Below are 26686 nucleotides of genomic sequence, written 5' to 3'. Positions count from 1 at the left end.
TGTGGCCGTCCCGTTGCAAGAAGAGCAACCAGCAACGGAGAACTAAGAAGGAAGATTAGGTGACGGTAGTTTCCTGTAAGCCAAGGGAAGAGTGATCCAGCATTTCAAGCAGTCAAAAGGAGAGATATTTAAACAGATTATTACAGTAGGAAGAGGGGATGCTACAAAAAGAGGAGCTGACCGTGAGATATTTGCAGGTGTTTCAGACGCCAGGCAGGAGAGGGCTTTTCTTTTCTAGGGAGGAGTAAGCAAGGCTAGAAGGAACCAGCTGTAAGAGTGGGATGACCATGGGATGTTTTTCCTGAGGTCAGCCAGGAGGGCTTGCTTAGGAAGGGCTGTCTGCTGGCTCAGGCTGAGGGTAGGGCAGAAGGAGCCCCTTTGGGGGCCTGGAGAAGGAGGGAAATCTAACTAAAGATTACTCAGGTCAAATCAACAAGCCTCTTGTTCTGATTGATCAGTGGGGACAAACAGCTTAGCAGATCTTTCGTGAAGGAGAGACAGAGTATAGAGGGCTGCTGTCTGGCTTCGTCCCAGGTAAACAAGGGAGGTGTCCAAGAGCCTTCTCTGTGCCACACATTATATCCTTTTTCATACTAAGTTCTCAAAACCTGGTGTGTGTTTTATACTTAAGGAACATCTTAATTCAAACACTAAATTTTCATTATCTAAATGAGAACGTTTATTGGTTAAAGTGGAGTATAGTTCTACCAAAGCACTGAAGTTGTTTAATGAAAAAATATTTTACACTGCTTCAGTTTTTAGTTTAAGTTAAATTAATTAAAATTAAATACAATTAGAAATTCAGTTCCCTAGTTTCAGTCTCAGCCATGTTACCAGTGGCTGTTATATTCGACAACGCAGGTCTAGAGCCCACGTGAGTGGTTGGCATCTCATAGGAAATGCAGCCTCTTACAAAGCTAAGCCCCTCCCTCTCCCAAGGATGGCACCATCGTGTGAGGGTAAACCACAAGTAAAGTTAAACATATTACTTGCAGAAAACCGAAAGCAAAGTTGGCCTTAGTGTCAAGAACAGGGAGGAAGGAATCACATTCCTAAGAAATTGTAGCTGCAGACTAGCTCTTTGCAGATTTGCAGGCCAAATGCACATCACCAGAGTGAATTTGTTTCATTGAAATTTCTGGCAGTGTGGTAGGCACATGGTGCAAGTAAATTTTATCCTCCCTAGAGGAAAGTACCATAATTCTTGGCTTCACGGAATTCCCACAGAGGAGTGCAAGTGAAGACATCGGAGTCAAATATACAAGCACACAAGGAATCAAAACAGCATGTAAGAGAGCTAGAAGAAATAGCAGACGGCAGAAAGAGACTTGCAAAGCCCTGATATTGGAATTACCAACACGGATTATGGAACAGCTAACTGTGATGAAAGGAATAAGACCAGATCAAAATATCGGCAGGGAACAACAAAGTATTAAAAAAGAATGAATGAAACCCTAGCAGATTTGTAAATGAACCAAATACAATGTTTAAAAATGAAGATACAGTAATTGAAATTAAACTCAGTTTAGAAAACTGCAGATTAAAACCACAATGAGGCGTCTCCACTTACCGTTTGTTAGCTGTAAGAGGAAAGGTAGTAGGTGTCATAGCACATCTCAGAGGAAAATGGGCACACGCCGTACCGGGTGAACAAAATTAACATCATCCAGGGGCAGCGCAGCCTGTGCCTCAGTTTGTGACACCCTGGGAAGAACGGGGAACAAGAATCAGATCCCGAGGAAACAGGAGACAAACCCAGACTGAGGACTGACAAACACGGTATAAAGGAACTGGCTGTGTGCTTCAGAACTGTCATTGTCGTCAAAGACCAGAGGCTCAGGAACTCACAGATTCAGGGTAGTCAGGGAACAGCAGAACACAATGTAATATGTGGTCCTGGATTGGATCTTGCGCTAGAGGGTAAATGCACTGTGAAAACTACACTGGGATAAATGACATGTTAAAGAATGGACTGTAGAGCACATTTAAAAAAATAGAATCATTATTAAAATTCCTAAATTTAATAGCTATTCTCTGGTTATGTAAGAGAACATCCGGCTTTTAAAAAGTGCTCTGTTGTTAAGAGGTTAAATCACATGATATGTGGTTCAGAAAACATAAGTGTATATATATTTTGAGAAAATGATAAAAGGGAGGGAAAAAAAACACATGAGAACTACTGTACACCACCAGATGGCTACTATTTTAATAACTGACAGTACCAAGTGCAGGCCACGATATGGAATTACTAAAGATAACCACTTCTAATTACCATTTTGGCGGTATTATAATTACATTATTTATATAATTATACATTATTTGTATCCTTTTAAAAATTTACACTTCTATGTATTATTTTTCTTAAATTCCAAAAAATTTAAATTGATATGCCCAGTGGTTCAACATGATAAATTTTGCCCCACAAAATGACAGAACATATTTTGAACATAAGAATTAGTGAATACAGTGTATGCTATCTGGTAATTCCCTAAGCAATTTAGATTAAAAAGTATACCTTCTTGTGCAAGTGAGTTGATCTTTTGTGTTTACTTTCAGTTTTGAATCTGCTACAAAATAATTTGTCTCTCACATTTTCCTGTCATTTCTGGTATAAATTTCTAGCATCAAATATACCTTGGTTTAATTATAGGAATATTAAGCTGTGGAAAATGAGTCATTCTTTGACTAGGTTTACAGAATGTATTCCTTTTGAGGCTGTGCAAAAGGACAGTTTAAATCCACAAAGAGGGTAAATGCACTGTGAAAAATACACTGGGATAAATGACATGTTGAAGAATGAGGCTTTTGAGGCTCTGCAAAAGGACAGTTTAAATCCACAAAGAACATAATGAAAACTCTTCAGAAATTAAACCTCTGAGGACACATAATACTTGAAAACTTGTTGAAGAATTTTTTCATATATTTAAATAACCCACCAATTTAAATGCAAAGATGGTATTCTATGTTTGGTTATGTAATCCAACTTACTTAAACAATTTAAGATATTTCTATAAATTTCTCACCTATTTTTAAAGATAGAGCAATTTTTACACTTTCTTATGTTAAGCATTTGCTCAGAAAGCTGTGAGTGAAACAGGAGGATTTTCTAGTCAAAGTCACTTCTTATGATAGTGTCAGAAACCTAGTGCCTTCTTTCTGGATATTTTCCATACGTACTCCAACTCTAGCATCTTATCCATTCCAGGGCACTCTCTTGTTAACAATTCATAGTAGACTAAAGTCTAAACCATTCCCAAATGCTGCTCTGTAAGTTTTAAAAGCTTTTTAATCCCATAAGATGTGGGGAACTGACACCAACATTGTGTTGCTAATGCTCAACAGTTCTGGGCACTGACGCATTTCCCTGCCCCTGCGTTAAGTACCACCGAGAACAAACACAAACAGTTGACAACTCCTACTGTGAAACAACTCCAATAGCTTACTTACCAAGATGAATTGCCCAAGGTGACTTGCTTCGGGATTTCTCATTTCACTGCGTCCACCAACCCAAAACCTGTGTCATAAACGTAGCCCAATTCTAGCCTGTTCCCCACAGTGTCTAAGACCTTGATAAAAGTGGTCCAACCCAGCCCCTTAAACCTTATAAATACCCTTTGCCTTTGCCCTCCTTGATCTCCCTCACTGCAGTTAGTCTAATAAATGTAGCTTTACTAGATCAATGAGGTTTTCTAAGTCATGTTTTGGAGACTTGACAGTTGACAATAAATAAGCCTAGTTATTCTGGATAATTTAAGGGGTATTAATAATTTAATCAATAAATTCAGAATCTTAGATTTCCATTCGTATCTTCTAACCACTATCTGGTTTATCTATACCAAAATGCGTGTCCTGCCAACCCCTCAAACCTCAATTCCAAGGTTGAACTCCTTTCCTTCCCTCTTCCACTTAGTTTCCACCTGTCACCCTCATCTCATAGGGTAGCAGGAGTTGTCTTCTGCCTTTTGTGTGCCCTAAACTGTTTACTCAGAGGGAAATCTTGAAATCATGTTTGCATTTTCTTGCTCCTCCAATACTAACCAGTTTCCACGTCCCACCGAGGTTAGATAAGAAATAGCAAACAAAAAGAAACAACTTGGGTATTTACCCATCAATGAGGATACTTGAAATAATGTTACATACAATGTAATGATATAGCTTTATATGTTTTGACAGAAAAATATTCACCATATTTTTGATGATAGATGGAAGAATGTATATATTATCTCATGCTTTATGCTTTTGTGCATAAACAGTGTAGAAGTCAGGCTGCCAGTTCACAAGGATAGTTCAGCATACTTACATCAATCAATGTGATACACCGCATAAACAAAAGATGAAACTACATGAACATCTCAGTAGATGCAGGAAAAGAAATTCAACATCCATTCATGATAAAAACTCTTACCAAAGTGGGTATAGAGGGAATATATCTCAACCTAATAAAAACTATTTATGACAAACTCACAGCCAAAATAATGCTCAACAGTGAAAAGCTGGAAGCCTTCCCACTAAAATCTGGCACAAGACCGGTATGCCCACTCTCACCTCTTCTATTCAACATAGTATTGGAAATCCTAGCCACAGCAATCAGACAAGAAAAAGAAATAAAAGTTATCCACATTGGTAGGTAAGAGGTAAAGTTGTCATTATATGCAGATGACGCGATACTATATTTAGAAAACCCTAGAGACTCCACACAAAAACAACTAGAACTGACAAATGAATTTAGCAAGGTAGCAGGATACAATATTAACATACAGAAATAGGTTGCATTTCTTTACACTAACAATGAAATATCAGAAAGGGAATGTAAAAAAACAATACCTTAAAAATCACATCCAAAAAAATAAAATACTTAGGAAGACCTGACCAAGGAGGTGAAAGACTTATGTGCTGAAAACCATAAAACATTAATAAAGGAAACTGAAGATGATTCAAAGAAATGGAAAAATATCCCATGCTCTTCGATTGGCAGAATTAATAATGTTAAAATGAGCATACTACCCAAAGAAATCTACAGATTTAATGCAACCCCTATCAAATTACCCATGACATTTTTCACATAACTAAAACAAATAATCCTAAAATTTATATGGAACCATAAAAGACCCAGAATTGCCAAAGCAATCCTGAAGAGAAAGAACAAAGCAGGAGGTGTAACCCTCCCAGACTTCAGACAGTACTACAAAGCTACAATAATCAAAATGGCGTGCTATTGGCACAAAAACAGAATATGGATCAATGGAGCAGAATAGAGAGCCCAGAAATAAACCCACCACACCTACAATCAGTTAATCTTCATCAGGAACATACAGTGGAGAAAAGACAGTCTGTTCAGCAAGTGGTGTTGGGAAAGCTGGACAGCTGCATGTAAATCAGTGAAGTTAGAACATACCCTCACATCACACAAAAACTCAAAATGACTTAAATACTTGAACATAAGACATGACACCATATAACTCCTAAAAGAGATCATAGGCAAAACATCCTCTGGCATAAATTGTACCAGTGTTTTCTTAGGTCAGTCTCCTAAGGCAGTAGAAGTAAAAATAAACAAATGGGGCCTAATCAAACTTACAAGCTTTTGCTCAGCAAAGGAAACCGTAAACAAAATGAAAAGACAGCCTACAGAATGGGAGAAAATATTTGCAAATGATGCAACCAACAAGGGATTATTTTGCAACATATACAAACAGCTCATACAGTTCAACAACAACAAAAAACAACCCAATTGAAAAATGGGCAGAAGACCTTAACAGACATTTCTCCAAAGAAGACATACAGACCATAAAAAGATGCTCAATGTTGCTAATTACTAGAGAAATGCAAATCAAAACTACAAGGAAGTTCCACCTCACACAGGTCAGAATGACCATCATTAAAAAGTCTACGAATAACAAATGTTGGAGGGCATGTGGAGGAAACAGAACGCTCCTACACTGTTGGTGGAAATGTAAACTGGTGCAACCACTATGGAGAACAGTATGGAGGTTCCTCAGAAAACTAAAAATAGAATTACCATATGATCCAGCAATCCCACTCCTGGGCATATATTCAGATAAAACTATAATTTAGATACATGCACCCCTATGTTCATAGCAGCACTGTACAGTAGCCAAGACATGGGAACAATCTAAATGTCCATCGACAGATGAATGGATAAAGAAGATGTGGTACATATATTACAATGGCATACTCCTCAGCCATAAAAGAGAATGAAATAATGCCATTTGCACCAACATGGATGGACCTAGAGATTATCACGCTATGTGAAGATAAGTCAGAAATAGCAAGACAAGTACCGTATGATATCACTTACATGTGGAATCTAAAATATGACACAAGTGAACTTATCTATGAAACAGAAACAGACTCACAGACTAGAGAACAGACCTGTGGTTGCCAAGGGGAGGGGGGTGGGGGAGGGATGGAGTGGGAGTTTGGGGTGAGCAGATGTAAACTATTAGACACAGGATGGCTAAACAACAAGGTCCTACTCTACAGCACAGGGAACTACATTCAATATCCTGTGATAAACCATAATGGAAAAGAATGTAAGAAAAGAATGTTTATATATGCATAACTGAATCACTTTGCTGTACAGCAGTAATTAACACAACTTTGTAAATCAACTCTACTTCAATAAGAAAAAAATGTGTGGGGCTTCCCTGGTGGTGCAGTGGTTGAGAGTCCGCCTGCCGATGCAGGGGACACGGGTTCGTGCCCCGGTCCGGGAAGATCCCACATGCCGCGGAGCGGCTAGGCTCGTGAGCCATGGCTGCTGAGCCTGTGCGTCCGGAGCCTGTGCTTCGCAACGGGAGAGGCCACAACAGTGAGAGGCCCGCGTACAGCAAAAAGAAAAAAAAAAAATGTGTGTATATATATATATATATATATACATATATATATATAATATATATTTAAAAAGTCGGGCTGTACACTCCAGGAAACAAGATGTGGAATAAAGAAATAAATATTCACTGTTTTTTGTTGTTGATAAATAGCTTTTATTCTGTAACTAAAGAAAAAACACCGTGAAGCCTTTTAAAGGATGAAAACAGTGAGAGACCAGATAGTGCATGCGTCTGCCCAGTAGCTATTGATTATAGAGAAGACTTTTTTCCTTCCAGTTTGTTGAAAGGTAGCAGTGGGGGGAGGGTAGTTACTGAGACTGAAAAAATGTATTTCCTTTTTTTTTTCTTTTGGGCATGCCGCATGGCTTTGTGGGATCTTAGTTCCCCAACCAGGGAGTGAACCCACACTCTCAGCAGTGAAAGCGCGGAGTCCTAACCACTAGACCGCCAAGGAATTCCCTGAGAAAATGTAATTCTCGAATTCTTGGAAACATCTTTTTCCCAGAATATGAAATATTTCTTTCTACTTGAACTTCTGAGTTTCCAGGAGACTTTATAAGTCAAGGTAACTAAGCAGTAGTGCTCAAGTACTTACATAATCACTAACGGATTCAGGTGATTTTTTTTTTACCTACCAGTACTTTTCGCCTGTAAGCAAAATTAAAAAATATAAAAAAATTTTTTTAATTGAAAAATGTATTTTGCAGGAGAGACTACTGTTTAAAACTAGTTTTATTAAAGGATACTCCACTAGTTTACATTTGATGTTTGGTATACAGTTATAAATAAAAAGCTCATCTTAAGGAAAGCCAATTTTAAGAGGCTGAAAATGAAGCTGGTCAAGGGATTTCATTAGAAACTTAGCTGTATGGCCTGAGGTTAAAAAGGGACACTGATGCTTTGTGATGACAGTATTTGTTAATGTCTCCTGTGGTGCTGTGTGCCCAAGTGGGTGGTCCATAAATGTAATTTGAAATGAAAATGGTACCAGACTTTTTCTGTGTGGATTTAAAAGACAGGTTTGAATATGGACTTCAAATTTAATACCTCCTACCCCATGTTAAGTGAAGCTAATTAATTTTAGCTTTCTGGAATTTTGTAGCAAGAAGATCCACTTCAGGAGAATATATGTAATCCTTTCCCTCAGACTCAAGCACATGGGGCCTTTAAAAAAAACACTATATGGTCTTTTTGTCTTATAGTCTGTAAATTTGGAGGTGGGGATGGGAAAGTTAAGGACAGTTAGATTTAGTCTAAAGATGAGGAGAAGTCAGGTCACCTAGAATTGTGATAATTTTGATAGCCTTATTTAGAAAGTTATCCTGTTTATTTGAGGAACACAACAATAATAACAGCCTTTGCAATTTGAACACCTTTGGAAGATATTGACATAATCATTTTTTCTAATACTGAGAATCAAAGCCTGTGTGTCTTGAAATTCTAAAATAAATTTATAAACGTCTTAATTTCCAGGATTCCATATGATCATTTAGTTTTTCTTATCTATTCTTCCTTGCTTTTTCATGTAATAAATGTTTATATTGATATCTAGTATGTGCCAGGCACTCTTCCAGGTACTAGTGACACAGCAGTGAACAAAGCTCAAATATTCCTGTCCCCATGGAGCTTACTTAGTAGAAGGAGAGAAATAAGTATGTCAGGCGGTAAGCATTATGGAGAAAAATAAAGTGCCAAGGGAGAAGCCCTGCAGACCAAGGTGACAGCAGGTGCAGAGTGGGGTGGGGGAGGGGGACTGGAAGTGGAAGAGGAAGGGCACGTCATCAAGGTTAAGGACTTCAGGTTTTACGCTCAGATGCAAAGTCTAGAAGGTTGCGAGCAGATGACTTGATGTGATATGTAGACCAGGGCCTGGCAACCTTTTTCTCTAAAGGACTGGATAGTCAGTATTTTAGGCTCCGTGAGACCTACAGTAGGGTCCACACTGCTCAGCTCTGCCACTGCAGCACAGAAGCTGCAGTACACGGTACGTTACGGATGCCGTGGCCGTGTTCCAGCAAAACTTACAAAAACAAGGAACGGTCTAAATGTATCCTTTTGGGGTAAAGTTTACCAGCCCCTGAGATAGACCATAATAAACCAAGGGCAAAGGCAAGTTGAGAGAACTTTTGCAGGAATCCAAGGCAGAGCTTATGGTGGTGGTGGAAGTGGCAGGAAGTGGTCAGATTCTGGGTAGATTTTGAAGGTAGAGCCAGTGGGATTTGCTGAGGAGTCGAGTATAGCATATGAGAGAGAAAGGGGTTATGTGTGTGTTTTTAGAGTTTTAATTAGAAAACAGTGCTTAATATTTTATATTCTGTATTTGATGATATCTAGAATAATTGTCTTTTAAAATCTATTTGCAACTTTCAAGGCTGTCCTTTTTTTTCCTTTGAACCTGTTTGACTTTGTTCTTGGTATTCCATCATAAACTGAGAACTAATAAGAAACCTAATAACTTCTCAGTCTACCGTTGTTTACCACACATTTTTTCATTAGGTTTCCCTTATGGCTGAAAGCACGTGTGTAGTTGTGGTGTGGTGTGCAGGGTCAAGGGAGAAAGCGAAATTAAGATGTTAGCATGTTAGCTTAATCTATGGGTAGTCCTAAGTGAGACTTATCAACCATATGAAAATAATATACAGAGCCTTCTTATTTTGGTAATGTGCTTTTATAAAAATGTTTAAAATGAATAATTATTGGGGAAGTACAAACTATTAGATAAGGTCTTGGACCATATGTCCTGACTTCACTATTTCTTTTACTACCATCATTCTTCAATGATGGCACAGTTATCTTCTCTCACTTTCTCTTCAGCTAATCAGTTGCTAAGAGATGCAGAGTCTGTTGCCATAGTGACCCTCACGTCTCACCTAAATGACATGTCAGATGAATTGCTGAGCCTTTTAACTAGTGGTCCACTCTGATCCACACTACACAGTGCTGTTAGCCTAATTGTTCTGAAGCAGTGGTTATCGAAGTTTCATGTGCATCAGAATCACTTGGAACGCTTGTGAAATACATCGCAAAATTTTTGATTCAGTGGATCTGAGGAGGGGCCCTAGAATTTTCTGACGGTTTTGGTCTGCAAACCACACTGTGGAAACCGCTGTTCTCAAGTCCTCTGACAATGTCATTCCTCCACCAGGAACCTTAAGTGCTGCCCTGTACCATCTGATAACTTCAGCCGAGGACTGAAGGATTCCACTCTCTAACCCGTCCTGCATGTTTCCAGCCTTTTTTCATACACTTCCTGAACGTGGCCATCTTTTCCATCTTTGCTTTTCAACTGTTTGTTCTTGGAATGTCACAGCCAATTTCTGCCCATCTCCTCCCATCTTTGTCAGTCAGAATCCTGGCCATTTTACAAGGCTTCTTTCAAACCTGACTTTCTTTTTTGAATCTCCAAACATGTGTGCCATTTCTCTTTTTTTCATTTGAATCCCCATAGCATTTATACTTCTGATGATATGACCTTACTCTGTCTTAATCTATCTTCATCTATGTATCTTATCTCTGTCCTACCCTTTTATAGGAACGTGTAAGCTCCTTGAGGATAAGAAAACATATAGATGTATATGAGTATATTTTTCTGCCTTGTTCAACCAGCATTTGTAGAATTGAACCACCTTTAAAACTTGTTCCTTTTTTTCTTGCTCTTGTTAAAAAATGTTCTTAAAGTAACATAAGATTGATATCTACCTAGTGTCTTGTCGCTTCCCTCTCACTTTATCTGTTGGAGGAAACCCATCATATTTACTTCCTTCTAAGTACCTACTGACCCCTTTTCTTTGGATTAATTGCTTTCTAATTGTGCTGTTCAGCTCTAATGTTATAATTTCTGTTCATTGGACTTCTGATGCATTAGAAACCATATCTTCTTTCTTGATTTCCTTCCCAAAGCTCTTAGTTTACCTAGAGTTAAAGAAAAGAAATGCTCTGCGTAAAATGTATATCTGAAAAGTATTATATCCTCCCAATTGATAGAATTGATGGTTTTGTGCTTAGAATTCTACGGAAGGCTTCATTTCTTTTAGAACTTTCAAGTCATTACACCATCTGTGTTTCATTTTTGACTGGTGAGAAATCCAGCGCCAGTCTGTTTCTTCTTTTGAAGTTAACTTGATAGTTTCAGTTTTCTCCATTTTCCCCTTGGGGAGCTCTTGGTCATTAGCTGCTGGATATCTTCAGTTCATCATCTGTCTCCTCTCATATTTGGTATTTTCAGCCTACCATTTTGCTCTAGATTCTTGGATATGTATTCAGCTTTATCTTCAAACTATACCCGGAATTCTTTATTTCATGTAACAGATTTGTACTTTCCTTGAGGTACTTTATGTGTCTCATTTTTCTTTTTCAAGCATCTTTGTTTTATGGATGTGATATCCTCGTCAGTATGTGAAGATACTAGACATTTTTCTTAATCGTTTCCTTTAAGTAAATTACAGTTCAGTTCATCGTGGAGCATTTCTGTTTATCTTGTTCTTTCCCCTCGTGCTGATCGTTTTCTGTATATATCTGATGATTCATTCATATTTATGCTAGTTTGTATTTAAGTATCAGGAACCTGGGAACCCTCATCACTGGGGACTTTATGACTGGGGTTTCTTGATCCTTAAGTTATATTTTAAAGTAAATGAGAAGGAAACCAGTTGTTTTACTGGAGACCTTTTAAATGTGACGTTCCATCGTCCAGAATATTGCTGAGGTCTCCCATCACTGGGTGGCCTTCCTCCCATTCTCTTTGCTGTTAAAAGTTTGCTCCTGGGGCTCCCCTGGTGGCGCAGTGGTTGAGAATCTGCCTGCCAATGCAGGGGACACGGGTTCGAGCCCTGGTCTGGGAGGATCCCACATGCCACGGAGCAACTAAGCCCGTGCGCCACAACTACTGAGCCTGCATGTCTGGAGTGTGTGCTCCGCAACAAGAGAGGCTGCGATGGTGAGAGGCCTGTGCACCACGATGAAGAGTGGCCCCCGCTCGCCGCAACTAGAGAAAGCCCTCGCACAGAAACGAAGACGCAACACAACAAAACAAAAAAAAAAAAGTTTGCTCCTGGCTTTATTCCTGCTCCATAACTTTAATGAGGTCCTGGGAAACAGGACAGGAAACAAATGACTATGCTCAGTCTACTCTCTTGAACCAGAAGGCTTTGTGTTCAACAAGTTAAAGTAGTCCTTCATGGTTAAGTACTGTGAACTTATAATCTTTCACTTGACAAATAATAACTGTGTTGATAGCCTCATTCCACTTAATTCTACCCATCAAATGGGCAGAGCAATATTGAAGTTAGAGTGATGAGATAGAATTATTATTTAAGAATCCTGCTTGATCTCCAGCATCTGTATTTGACTCCAGATAGGTGGAGAGGAAACTAAACTTTTAGCCAGATGGCAGTTTATTAATTTACCATAGGAAGTATAACCATTAAGGAAACTAGAGGCTCGGGGCTAGTGAATTCTCCATGGAGGAAGGAATCTGGAAAACCAGATTTATAGTCACGTAGTTTCTAGGTGGGCCTGGAGTCAGAAGAAGGCCTCACTGACATTGGCTGGTATCATCCAGCTGAGAAAGCCTTATGTATTGTGACCGTTGTCAAGTGAGGTTGCCGTGCAGACCAGAAAATTAAGTATTGATCAGAGCATATTTTTCTTGGGTTTTGCTTGAGATCCAGAAAGTCTCTTACTGTCCAAGTTCTTTTTCTAGGTGACATTTTGATTGTGTTGATGACAGTTCAGCTAGGACAGTACACTGAAGTGAACTAGGTGTAAGGTTTCTCAGTTCTTCGGAGACCACTCTGAAGACAGCCCAGGTGATTTTGTAAAACTTCTCAGCCACTTTTTATAGATCCTTGCTTAAGGATGCTGTTTCCTAAAATAATCAACCTTTTTTTTTTTTTTAAGCACATGTAGAATTCTCAGAAGTTCAGTTTATCTTATCACTATCCATCAGAAGTACATATTATCTCAATGACACTTAGAAAGAAACTGATACTTAGAAGTTAAATGATTCCAGAATCTCACAGTAAATATAAGTGGCAGACTCAAGAACCAAGTCTCAATTTTCTATCTCTAATATTTTCTGCTATACCCCTTAAATTACTATCATTTTATGAAAAAGATAAAGTAATAGAAAGCAGTTGTTTTATATTTTACTATCTTGGACAATTAAGAGTAATAGTAGGGCTTCCCTGGTGGCACAGTGGTTGAGAGTCCGCCTGCCGATGCAGGGGACACAGGTTCGTGCCCCGGTCTGGGAAGATCCCACATGCCGCGGAGCGGCTGGGCCCGTGAGCCGTGCCGCTGAGCCTGCGCGTCTGGAGCCTGTGCTCCGCAACGGGAGAGGCCACAACAGTGAGAGGCCCGCATACCGGAAAACAAAAACAAACAAAACTAAAAAAAAAAAAGAGTAATAGTAAATGGAATTAATTTAGAGTTTACTAATACAGTTTAAGATTGTGTCTACGTGTTATGCTAATACTTACCTTTGTACTCTCTTTTATAAGTGGGGTATAGCCAATTATTTTTATATGGTCAAGACAAATGAAATTAGGTGCATTCTTTCTTAAAGGAGCAATACATATTTTAGCATCTTTGAAATACATTAAACTTACTTAAATGTAATCAGAGCTCAACACAGATGATACTGGTTCTTAAAATAGTCACTATAAAAAGTTACTCTTTAGTACAAAACATGTGGCAAGTGCTATCTTTATTAGCCCAGTACAATTTATATATCCATAAAATATAATAAATCAATTTCCTTTAGAATTTCTGTGATTTTTGATGTTCACCAATTCTTTCTTTCCCTTTTACCCAGCTCCTGCAGTGAGATTTAACAAGACATTATTAAACTGTATGCCATTTGTTAAGTTTCAGATGAGCATACAATTTTGGTTTTTATTACGTATTTAAATTTTTTCTGCCCTCCCTTATTTGTTGCTGGTTGCTCAGATCTTTTTGTGCGTATATATTTCACATGCTGTAAATCCATTTGACAGTAATTCACTGGCATTTTACTCCCCAGAAGCTCAGATCCAGCCTTCCTTTCATCCCGACAGCTCGTGTTTTCACTTGGATTGTTTCCTGGTTTGATGAACCTCTTCCTAAGCTCAGTTGCCTCTGCCAGCCTGCAGTGCACTCATGTTATCCCCTTTGTTAAGACCATTTGGTAAATAATTCCTAATCATATCACAATAAAGCCTGAGATCCTTAGCCTGTTTCCAGTTAAGATTTGTGTGTCTATTGTATTCAATAGTAGCAAGACCCTAATCAGAAACCAAAGTTAGCACGATCATGGGCAACCATGAGAAAGGAAGTGGTGTTCCAAATAGTCCAATCTTCTCCCAGTTTTTTTGTCACTAGTCAAACAAAGAAATTGCTTTAAAATTCTCTGTGGTACATGAATTTTCCCAAATGCCCTCTCTCTGTATGCACATGTAACATAAGGATTTGTTTTATAGGTAAAGTACAAATATAGAGTTAATTAATTCTAAGCTGATTTCAAGTGAAGGTGTAACATGGTGATGACATAATGGTGGCTTAAATCAGCGCTAAGTATTGTTTTTCAAAATATATTTAAAGTAGAAGGTGCTGTTTATTATAGTTAATGAGCAAAGTTATGTTAGTGGCAGTCAGCATACATTAACAATGACATGACCAGTGGTCTAAAAAGAAACAAGAAATAAGTAGTATAAAACCTATCAGGTATATTTATAAAGGCGGCTGTTACATGAGAAACAAGTTTAATTGCACTTTCTGTTAGTTACGCATCTAGTTTGATGATGCGTGAGAACAGATGGGGGGAGGATGGTCGAAGCGGGATTTTGATTCTATTCATATGCTCCAGGTGCTTTCTTGGCTCTTTTAATCCTAACCTTTACTGTATGGCCCCTTTGTCTGAAGAAAAAATTTTGTCTGAACCCCTATTTTTAGCTTTTCATTGTAAACATGCACTCTTTGGTGTAATTGGAAGTTTATGTGTCCCTGTGAGGAATAAGAGCCAGCAGTCTCCTGAACAATTCCGGATTTAGAATGTACTCCCTAAATTGAGGAATTCACATTTACTTTGAAGGCCGAACCAAGTTCGAAATACTGTAGTGTTTTAGATAGCAGTAGAAACACCTCTCTAGATCTCCTAGGTATCTGTGATTCAGGTGGGCAGCTGGGAGGTGGCAGATGGTGTATTCAGTGTGGAGTTAACACTCAAACATAAAATATATGCATGGGGATTATTAACTAAAATTCCTCTGTGGACATATGCCACTTTATACACATATAAATATAATGACACATATACATATAAAGATAACTTATAAAAGCTGTTACATATTTTTTCAACAACAAAGCAGAACACTTAACGATGTACATTTTTTTCTTATTTTAGAAGGCTTGCATCAAATCTCCAGCCTTTGAAAGTGGTAAACATGTAAAATAATGTGATAGGAAAAATATTTAAGATATGTTTTTTTGTGGTGGGGAAAATAATCAGCAGGTAGAGCCAATTTGAAATGTCACTGAGTGGATTATTAGACCCCCTGGGAAAAGTGATTTGATTCTACCTGCTTTTGCCAGCTCAGCCTTTGTCTTGTAATCCCTGTTCTGGCCTTGAAATTTCTGGTTCGCTCAAGTTCTGACCCCCCAAATACCTTTAGGTATGGAAATGAGTAATAGAACTTTTTATTTTTTAAGTTTAGAGCATTAGCAATGTTGAGAAGGTTGAATAACTTTTTAAAAACAGGTTTGTGGGCTTCCCTGCTGGCGCAGTGGTTAAGAATCCGCCTGCCAATGCAGGGGACGCAGGTTCAAGCCCTGGTCTGGGAAGATCCCACATGCCGCGGAGCAGCTAAGCCCGTGCGCCACAACTACTGAGCCTGTGCTCTAGAGCCCGCGAGCCACAACTACTGAGCCCACACACGCCACAACTACTGAAGCCCACGCGCCTAGAGGCCGTGGTCCGCATCAAGAGAAGCCACTGCAATGAGAAGCCCGCACATCGCAACAAAGAGTACCCCCCGCTCGCTGCAACTAGAGAAAGCCCTTGACGCAGCAACAAAGACCCAACTCAGCCAAAAATAAATAAATAAATGAATAAATAAATTTATTTAAAAAAAAACAGGTTTGTACTTGTATAGTAGAGCTCATGTAATGCTTAAGCCATGAAAGATACTGTTGATGTTTTTAAAATAACTGTGAACAGGCATTTTTTACAGCCCGTTCCGTTCTTCATTTCAAATTGGTTATTTTTATTTAAAGGTATATGGCTGTGCAGCAGGTATCCTTTTACTGAATTATACACACTTAAATTTCACCAGATTCATTTGTATCTGTTTTGACTGTAGAGACAGAAGAATAATGAACACGTACAGAGTAGTCATGATGCTAATACCTAAGCGAGTAGTTTCCTCACTACTGGTGTGCACATAATCTTCTAAAATCTTAGGATGAGTTTTTATTGGCACACCATTTGAGCAGGTCTTGAAAATTGTATTCTTTATCATGGTCTTAGTATATCTTGAAGAAGAAAATGGACATTAACTGCCACTCTGCAACCCTCGCTTGGTCTTCAGGATGAGCCTATCAGGAAGTGTGATGACAAGCAGAGTCTCGTGGTTCAGACTTGCCCGTTCACATGGCAGAGAAGTGACCAAATGATACCTGACGTCAAGTCTGTCAGGACCAGGGCCTGGACTTGCTTTGTCGTGCTGGACGTTTAAGTTATACTTTCATTTTCGAGGCATATTCAGAGCATCTTGTTTTGACATCCTTGGAATTTTCTCAGATTTTAGTCAAACGAAATTAGAAAATGTATTATTTAGCAATATGATTTCAAAGTAAAATATCCCCTTTTTAAAAAGTTTAGTTTTTCAGCAGTCACACTGAATATGAATGCCAGGTATTCTGATGGGTACTGTGGAATATTCAGGCCAATCCAGTGGAAAAAGTGGCAAATTGAGTGCGTTGTATTACTGTGAAGCACCTTCTGTGATCGAGGGGAGAATTTGCTCTGGGGCAGAGTGGCTGACCCATGGCTTTCCTGCAGGGAGGCGTCTCTGCTGCCTGAGCTCTGGCGCCTGGTGTGAGGCCGTGATCTGGGGGCAGGGACTGTAGGACAGGAGAGAAACATTTGTCCCTCCCCTGCTGCTCGATACCTTTTTGGTTTTTCTTAGGAAGCTTGGAATATTCCTCTTAGACTTTTGTGTTGAGAAAGAGAACGAGGAATACGAAGGGGGCCCTTGGGGATCAGAGGATCCACATTAAATTGCTGTCCTGCTCGTGAGAGGAAGGTGCTTCTCTGTTAAATGGCATGTTTTCCTGCCAGAAGCAGAGGCAGCTTCTGTCCAGCTGGGCATTGAGCCATCCGGAGGGACATGCTGAACTGTAGGGGAAGGGAGGGGAGGGTTGGGATAAAATAGAACCTAATGCTACTTTTCAGAAATCCATGGGACAAGTGGTTTTCATAAACAAGTATTTCCTTAGACTTCCTTTACTAGATATATGTATAAAGGACTTCATAAACTAATGGAAACAATGTATTTGGATAAAATAGTATGGAGTCTCACTCAAGTAACCAGCCTGCCGATTTCTCTTTAAAAGTTACTTTTTGTTTTTTTGAAGGAGAAAAGTAAGTGATTTCTTTTTAAATTCAAGCTATAATGCTATCTAAAATTCAGATAGTAAGCAAATCAGTAAATAATGATTTTTCTGTATTTCTTTATAAGCAGCGGCCATTTTTTCAATAGCATTCTTAAAAAGAAAAAAAAGCTCAAAAAAATCTCTCAGTTGGATTCTTAGAAAAGAATGCTAACCACATCTGATTACTTTCTTCATTCTTCATCAGGAAAACTTTGTTTTGTTTTAGGATGTGTCTGGCATTCCAGGTTAAAATGCTTTTTCTATTTCAATTACACTGAACTAGCCAATATAATTTTTTACACCTAAGAGCTGGGGTTACATTGGTGGCATTCACTTTTAAAAATATGTCATATTAGTTGATAATTTAAACTATATTAAGGTGATTGCAAGAGTGGGCTTTGGAGATAGGCCTAGATTTCAATCTTGTCTCTAACACTGATAATTAGTCTTGGTTAATAACCTTTTAGGTCAAGTATTAATAGTCTATTTCAAGAGAGAAACTACCTCACCCTAGTCCTTTATTTGCTTTTATAGATCAGTGTACTGTCACCCGGACCTACCTGTTCCTTCACAAGTTCTGGTTCTTTAGTGCCGCCTACTACTTTGGTAACTGGGCCTTTCTTGGGGTAAGTACAGGTGTCCCAGGGATGCTGTGACCATTAGTGGCCTGTTTTGGTCACAGCAATGCTATTGGGTTTTAAATTTGGTGCTTTCTGGATGACTTCAGGTTTGAGAAATAACATACAGCTCGTTTACATTTGCAGGTGTTCGTGATTGGGTTGATTGTCTCCTGCTGTAAAGGGAAGAAGTCGGTCATTGAGGGGGTAGATGAGGCTGACTCAGACCTGAGTGATGAGGAACCCTCTGTCTGACGGCTTCCGTTGCACAGGTTTACTAAGCTGACTCTGCATCTCTTGTGCATTTGTAAAGTGTCAAGCTAACATTAGGATGTGAACTGACTAGCTTTCATCAAAAATGGGAGCATGGCTATTAAAAAAAAAACTATATTTTTTATGTTTTCTGAAGTAACATTATTGTATCATAGATTAACATTTTAAATTGCTATAATAATACTATGTAAATATAAAAGTACCAGCCTTGTGAGGGAATGTTTGTGGAAATTTTTTTTTCCTCTAGTGTATGATAGTGTTGAATTGATTAAAAATCTTCCAGAATTAATATTCCCTTTGGTCACTTTTTTAAAACATAATAAATCACTTGTATCTGTGCCTTTGGGTCTCTAGAGTACTGTGGAATTTTCAAGTGTCTATATCTGATTGATTGTTGAAAAATAATATTCACAGTATAGCTGATAAATAAATGTTATTCCACTATGCAGCTTGTTTTCTATTTTCTACATTAAATCACTAGCGCCATTGAAATAGATTTCATGAACAGATTTCAGGCTGCTTGGTGTGCCAAGGTATATTGTTCAGACATTAGTCCATTAGATATCTTATCACCTCTACAGTATTTAAGGCATATACATTGTTATAAATAACCTGAAAAGTTGTATTCCAACATAAATGGGAATATTATCAAGAATAAGTAATCCTGAAAAAAATCAGTGTACTGATCAGTTTAAGATATATGACATCATATTTTAGCTTTAAAGATACTTTCTCATTCTAAAGATTTAGAATTTGCAAAAGATATAGGGAAAGCTATATACTATCAATAGGGTATTTTGAAGGCATTCTGGATGCTGAGATTCTAGTTTACTAACACAGGCAAATTAGAACTCATGAAAAGCACATATTTTGATCCTGGAAGTAGAATACCATTAAGTTTCTGAAAAAGACTTAGGAATTAACAACCATCTCCCATTCAGTTCATCTCTCTCTTAATTTTTGTGTCACTTTGCTCTCATTCTTTGTCTCTGGATAGACCTCCACACCCTTCATGTTTGGCACCTTTGATGTTATTCACCAAGATTCCATTCCCTTCTGTTCTTATTTCACATTTTCTTTTTGGACAACCTCATACACCCTCAGTTTCCAAACTTTTACTTACCTGTTAACTAGAAATTACTACTTCAATTACAGCATGTTGATAATTGAACTCCTCGTTTTTCTGGTCATACCAAGCCTCCTTCTTTATTCATTTTTTTGACAGATGGCACTGGCACATACCTGGTTGCCAAAACCAAAACTCAAGCAGACCTCCTTATCTCCTGTGTGTACCTGGCCCATCACTAATCAGGCCATGTTGATCTCTGCTTAACTGTCCTTCCATTTTCCCTCTTCTCCATTCTTACTGTGTTACGGACTGAGTTGTGTTCCCCTCTGCCGCCACAGAAAAACTTCCGTATTGAAGTCCTAACCCCTAGTAACTGAGACTCTGACTGTATCTGGAGATTGGGTCTTTAAAGAGGTAATTAGGTGGCACCCTGATCCAGGATGACGGGTGCCCTTATAAGAAGAGGAGGAGACATCGGGGATGTGTGTGCATAGAGAAAAGGCCACGTGAGGACCTGCAGGCCAAGGGGAGAGGCCTCTGGAGAACCCGACCCTGCCGGCACCTTGATCGTGGACTTCCAGCCACCAGAACTGTGAGAAAATAGGTTGCAGTTGTTTATGCCCCCCCGAGTCTGTGGTATTTTGTTATAGCAGCCCAAGACTTCTAACACACACTGCTTCTTAATTTCCTCACTGGGCTTTCTGCTGAGTCCCAACTCCTTTCAATCTTTCCTTGACAGTGAAAACACAAATCAGATGATGACATTTCTTTGCTGTGAAAAGCTTTCTGTTATTTCAGAATGAAATTCATAGCTTTCATGTGACATCTAAGGCCGTTCTGGTGTGTGTCCTACCTACCTATCCAGTTTTCACTGCCATCTCCACAGATGTCTCACCATTATCCAAACGGCTCTGATTTCTCACATCCCCACTCAGCTGAACTGTCCCTTCTGCCTATGACACACTTCCCCTCCTCTTGTCTCCTAAGAGAATCCTTACTCTTCAGATCTCAGCCGTGACGTTATCTGGTCAGTTACCCGCCCTAGTCTCCTAGGCACAGTTAGGTGCTGTCTTTTCCCTGCTCACAGGGCTCCCTGTACAGTGTGTTGTGACTGTTACCTTCAGGGCTGCTTCCTCTGGGCTGCAAGTCCTTGAACACATATCTGGTCGTTCAACTTTGACCCTGGTGCCAGAGCAGCTCCCTGCACTTGGAAAGCACTCAGTTGGCAGGCGAATTTGCTAATTCAAAGCTTTATGGGAAAAGAATCAAGATGCCGGAATAGAAGGACATGGAGTTCACCTCCTCCCACAAATACATCAAAAATACTCATACATGTGGACAGTTCTCACAGAATACCTACTCAACGGTGGCAGAATATCAGGCACCCAAAACTGCAAGAAAGATCTCCACATAACTGGGTAGGACGAAAAAGAAAAGAAATTGGGATGGGACCTGCGCCCCTAGGTGGGAGCTGTGAAAGAGCAGAAGTTCCCACATCCTGGGAAGCCCCTTCACTGGCAGAGAGATCAGCCAGGACAGAAAGGGAGCTTCAGAGGCTTAGAGGAGAGCGCAACAGCAAGTTGACAGCAGGCAGAACAGAAAGAGAGCTGCATAGATGGTCCATGCCATTGCCCTGCACATGCCAGCCTGAGACTTGTTCGCTGTTGCGTGTGGGTCCGGGTGCTAAACTCGGACTTTAGAGGACAGACCCAGGGAGAGGGCTGGCGTTGGCTGTGCAGAGACAGCTTGAAGGGGCTGGCGTGTGGTATGGCTGCAACCAGGGGTGTACATGGAAGAAGCTTGGGCCTGCCATAGAAGTGAAGCGCCTTCATTAAGTGGTGCATGAAGGGAGGGGCCACACAGGCTACAAAGGGATGTTTCCTCATAAAAACAACCCTCCAAGAACACAGTTTCTCCTAAACTCATAGAATCAGAAATACAAGTAAAATGAAGAAGCAGAGGAACCACTCCCAATTAAAAGATCAGGAGAATTCCCCTGAAAGGACAATGAAACAGACCTCTTCAGACACCAAGTTTAAAAAAGATAACGAAAATACAGAAGGAATTAAAGTTTATTGAGGGAATTCCCTGGTGGTCCAGTGGTTAGGACTCTGCATGCTTTCACTGCTGAGGGCCCACGTTCAATGCAGGGATCTAAGATCCCACAAGCTACGTGGTGCGGCCAAAAAAAAAAAAGATTATCGATAGAGATGCAAATTACTGTAAAAAGGAACTAGAAACCGTAAAGAGGAGCCTAGAAAAATTAGAAAACTCATTTCCGACACAAAAGCTGAGCTAAAGGCAATGAATAGATTGAATAATGCAGAAGAACGAATAAGTGATCTGGAAGATAGAATAATGGAAATCATCCGATTAAAATAACAGAAAGAGGGCTTCCCTGGTGGCACAGTGGTTGAGAGTCCGCCTGCCGATGCAGGGGACACGGGTTCGTGCCCTGGTCCGGGAAGATCCCATGTGCCACAGAGCGGCTGGGCCCATGAGCCATGGCCGCTGAGCCTGTGCGTCCAGAGCCTGTGCTCCACAACGGGAGAGGCCACAACAGTAAGAGGCCCACATATCGCAAAACAAACAAAAAAACAGACAAATGGAAAAAAAAAAAATGAAAGCAATATAAGATACCTATGGAATAATATAAAGTGAACCAATCTATGCATAATAGGGATCCCAGGAGAAGAAAGAGAAAAGGGGTTCAAAAATGTATTTGAAGACATGGCTGAAAACTTCCCAAACATAAAGAAGGAAACATGTCCAAGTACAAGGCATACAGAGGGTCCCAAACACCAAGACATACTGTGATCAAAATGGCAAAAGTTTAAAGATGAAGAGAGGATTCTAAAGGCAGAAAGAGAAAAACAGTTAATTGCGAGGGAACCCCTATAAGGCTACCAGCTGATTTCTCTACAGAAACTTTGCAGGCCAGAGGGAGTGGCATGATATAGGGAAAAATCTGCAACCTAGGATACTCGACCCAGCAAGATTATCATTTAGAATAGAAAAAGAGACAAAGAATTTCTCAGACAAGCAAAAGCTAAAAGAATACAGCAATACTAAACCTATCCTAAAATAAATCTTGAAAGGTCTTTTCTAAATAAAAAGGAGCAAGAATCTATAGCAAAGAGAAAAATCACAATTGGAAAGTAAATCACTTAAATAAGCCAGTACACAGATTAAAAAGTAAAAAATCAAAACATTTTTGCTAAAGTGATGATAACTGCAATGAAGAAGGATAAACATGAAGATGTAAAAGAGGACGTCTAAATCATAAAATGTGGGAGAGGAGAGTAAGAACCTGTAGATTTTTTTTTTAGAATGTGTTTGAGCCTATATGACTACCAGTCTAAAGCAAGTAGATATAAGAAGGGCTTGACATACTTGAAAAACAGTAATCAGAAATCAAAGGCATACAATAGAATCACAAAAATCAAAAAGAAGAAAACAAGCATAATACAAAAGAAAATCATCAAACCACAATAGGAATAACAAAAACAAAAAGAAAGGAAGAAGAAATACAAAATCAACTGGTAAACAAGGTTTAAAATGGCAATAAATACATATAGAATAAGTACAATAATTACTTTAAATGTCAGTGGACTAAATGTTCCAATCAAAAGTCATAGAGTGACAGATAAAAAAACTAGAGCCTACAATATGCTACCTACATGAGACCCACTTTAGGGCAAAGCACACACATAGGTTGAAAGTATCAGAATAGAAAAAGATCTTTCATGGAAATGGAAATGACAAGAAAGCGGGGATCGCAATACTCATATAAGACACAAGAGACTTTAAAACAAAGGCCATAAAGATAAAGAAGGACAATATATAATGATAACAGGATCAATAGAAGAAGAGGATATTACACTTATTAACATATATGCACCCAAATACATAAAACAAACACTAACAGATATAAAGAAATTGACGGAATACCATAATAGTAGGAGACTTTAACACCCCACTCACATCAATTGACAGATCTTCTAGACAGAAAATAAAGCAACAGAGATCCTAAATTATCTAATAGAACAGCTAGACTTAATTGATATTTTCAGCACATTACATCCCCCCAAAACAGAATACACATTCTCTTCAAGTGTACATGGAACATTCTCTAAGATTGACCACATAACAGAGCACAAAACAAGCCTCAACAAATTTAAGAGGATAGAAATTATTTCAAGCATCTTTTCTGACCACAATTGCATGAAACTAGAAATCAATGACAGAGAAAGAAGTGAGAAAAAAACAATTACAAAGAGTCTAAACAACATGCCATTAAAAAACCAATGGGTAAACGATGAAATCAAAGAGGAAATTTAAAAATACCTTGAGACTAATGGCAATGAAAACAACCATACAGAATCTATGGGACAACCATACAAAATCTATGGGATGCAGCAAAAGCAGTTCTTAGAGGGAAGTTCATAGCCATACAGGCCTTTTTCAAGAAACAAGAAAAACCTCAAATAAACAAACTAACCTACCACCTAAAAGAATTAGAAAAAGAAGAACAAACAAAACCTAAAATCAGAAGGAAGGAAATAATAACAATCAGAAGAAATAAATAAATAGAGATTTTTTTTAAATAGAAAAAAATCAGTAAAATCCAGATCTGGTTCTTTGAAAGGGCACACAAAATCGACAATCTCTGGCCAGGCTCACCAATAGAAAAGAGACAAGACCCAAATAAACAAAATAAGAATGAAAGAAGAGAAATAACAACTGATACCACAAAAAAACCAAAAGAGAATACTATGAACAATTATATGCCAACAAATTAGACAACCTAGAAGAAATGGACAAGTTTCTATAAACATATGCTCCACCAAAACTGAATAAAGAAAAAAAAAAGTAGTTTGAACAGATGGATAACTAGAAGTGAAATAGAATCTGTAAAAAAAAAAAAAAACCCAAAGCAAACAAACAAAAAATCAAATGCCTACAAACAAAAGTCCAGGACCAGATGGCTTCACAGACCAATCCTACCAAAAACACAAAGAAGAACTTATACCAATCCTTCTCAAACTCTTCCAAAAGATTGAGGAGGAAGGAACACTCCCAAAGACATTCTATGAAGCCACCACCACCCTGATACCAAAACCAGACAAAAACACCACCAAAAAAGAAAATTACAGGCCAGTATCTTTGATGAATGTAGATGCAAAAATTCTCAACAAAATATTAGTAAACTGAATCCAACAACACATAAAAGAGATCATATACCACAAGCAAGTTAGATTCATCCCAGGGTCACAGGATGGTTCAACATATGCAATTCAATCAGTGTGATACACCACATCAACAAAAGAAAAGACAAAAACCACATGATCATCTCAATAGATTCAGAAAAAGTATTTGATAAAATTCAACATCCATTCATGATAGAAACTCTTACCAAAGTAGGCATAGAGGGAACATATCTCAACATAATAAAAGCTATTTATGACAAATCCACTGCCAACATAATAGTGGTGAAAAGCTGAAAGCCTTCTTGCTAAAATCTGGAAAAAGACAGGATGCCCACACTCACCACTTTTATTCAACATAGTTTTGGAAGTCCTAGCCACAGCAATCAGACACGAAAAAGAAATAAAAGGAATCCAAATTGGAAAAGAAGAAGTAAAACTGTCACTGTTTGCAGATGATGTGATGCAATACATAGAAAATCCTAAAGACACAACCAGATAAATACTAGAGCTCATCAATGAACTTGTTAAAGTTACTGGATACAAAATTAATATACAGAAGTCTGTGGCATTTGTATAAACTGTCAATTTCTGTTATCAGAAAGAGAAATTAAGGGAAAAAATCCCATTTACCATTTCATGAAAAAGAATAAAACAACTAGTAATAAACCTACCTAATGAGGCAAAAGACCTGTACTCCAAAAACTATAAGTCACTTATGAAAGAATTTGAAGATGACACAAACAGATGGTTTGATATACCATGTTCTTGGATTAGAAGAATCAATATTATTAAGATGACTATAATACCCAAGGCAGTCTACAGATTCAGTGCAATCCCCATCAAATTACCAATGGCATTTTTCACAGAACTAGAACAAAAAATTTTTTCATTTGTATGGAAACACAAAAGACCCCAAATCACCAAAACAATCTTGAGAAAGAAGAGCAGAGCTGGAGGAATCATGCTTGCTGACTTCAGACTACTGTATAAAGCTACAGTCATCAAAACTGTATGGTACTGGCACAAACAGACACATAGATAATGGAACAGGATAGGAAGCCCAGAAATAAACCCACACACTTATGGTCAATTAATCTATGACAAAGGAGGCAAGAATATACAATGGAGAAAAGACAGTCTCTTCAGTAATGGTGCTGGGAAAATTGGACAGCTTCATGTAAAAACATGAAATTACAACATTCTCTAACACCATACAGAAAAATAAACACAATGTGGATTAAAGACTTACGTTTGTAAGACTGGATACTGTAAAACTGCTAGAGGCAGAACACTCTTTGACATAAATTGCAACAATTTTTTTTCTGGATCCGTCTCCTAGAGTAATGAAAATAAAAGCAAAGATAAAGAAATGGGACCTAATTAAACCTAAAAGCTTTTGCACAGCAAAGGAAACGATAAACAAAACAAAAAGACAACCCACAGAGTGGGAGAAAATATTTGCAAATCATGCTACAAACAAGGGATTAATTTCCAATATATATAAATAGCTCATACAGCTTAATGTCAAAAAAACAAACAACCCAATCAAAAAATGGACAGAAGGGCTAAATATACATTTCTCCAAAGAATACATACTGATGGCCAACAGGCACATGAAAAAATGCTCAATATCGCTTACTATTAGAGAAATGCAAATCAAAACTACCATGAGGTACCACCTCACAGCAGTCAGAATGGCCATCATTAAAAAATATAGAAATAATAAATGCTGCAGAGGATGTGGAGAAAAAGGAACTCTACCACACTGTTGGTGGGAATGTAAATTGGTGCAGCCACTATGGAGAACAGTATGGAAGTTACTTAAAAAAAACCTAAAAGTAGAGTTACCCTATGATCCAGCACTCCCACTCCTGGGCATATTCTGGAGAAAACTCTAATTTGAAAAGGTACAGGCACCCCAGTGTTCATAGCAGCATTATTTACAATAGCCAAGACATGGAAGCAACCCAAGTGTCCATAGACAGATGAATGGATTAAGATGTGGTACGTATATACAATGGAATATTATTCAGC

General features: G+C 38.5%; 1 protein-coding gene across 2 annotated transcripts in view; it reads left to right on the top strand.

Annotated features, from left to right (window-relative positions):
* Positions 1 to 18817, top strand: part of LMBRD1 (LMBR1 domain containing 1) — a 115775-nt gene extending 96958 nt beyond the window's left edge. Inside the window, exons 15-16 of one of the 2 annotated variants that reach the window (XM_022590474.3) lie at positions 18018 to 18109; positions 18248 to 18817. In XM_022590474.3, the coding sequence (XP_022446182.2) occupies positions 18018 to 18109; positions 18248 to 18355 (200 nt within the window). In that variant the 3' untranslated portion in view covers positions 18356 to 18817. The other variant, XM_030759469.2, reaches the window with a different exon arrangement.
* The last annotated feature ends 7869 nt before the right edge of the window (positions 18818 to 26686 follow it).

This window comes from Delphinapterus leucas, chromosome 12 (genome assembly GCF_059928025.1).
Source record: "Delphinapterus leucas isolate spDelLeu-1000000601 "Yukka" chromosome 12, BTC_Dleu_Yukka2, whole genome shotgun sequence".
Lineage (NCBI taxonomy): Eukaryota > Metazoa > Chordata > Mammalia > Artiodactyla > Monodontidae > Delphinapterus > Delphinapterus leucas.
This window is presented reverse-complemented; position numbering and strand designations above follow the sequence as displayed.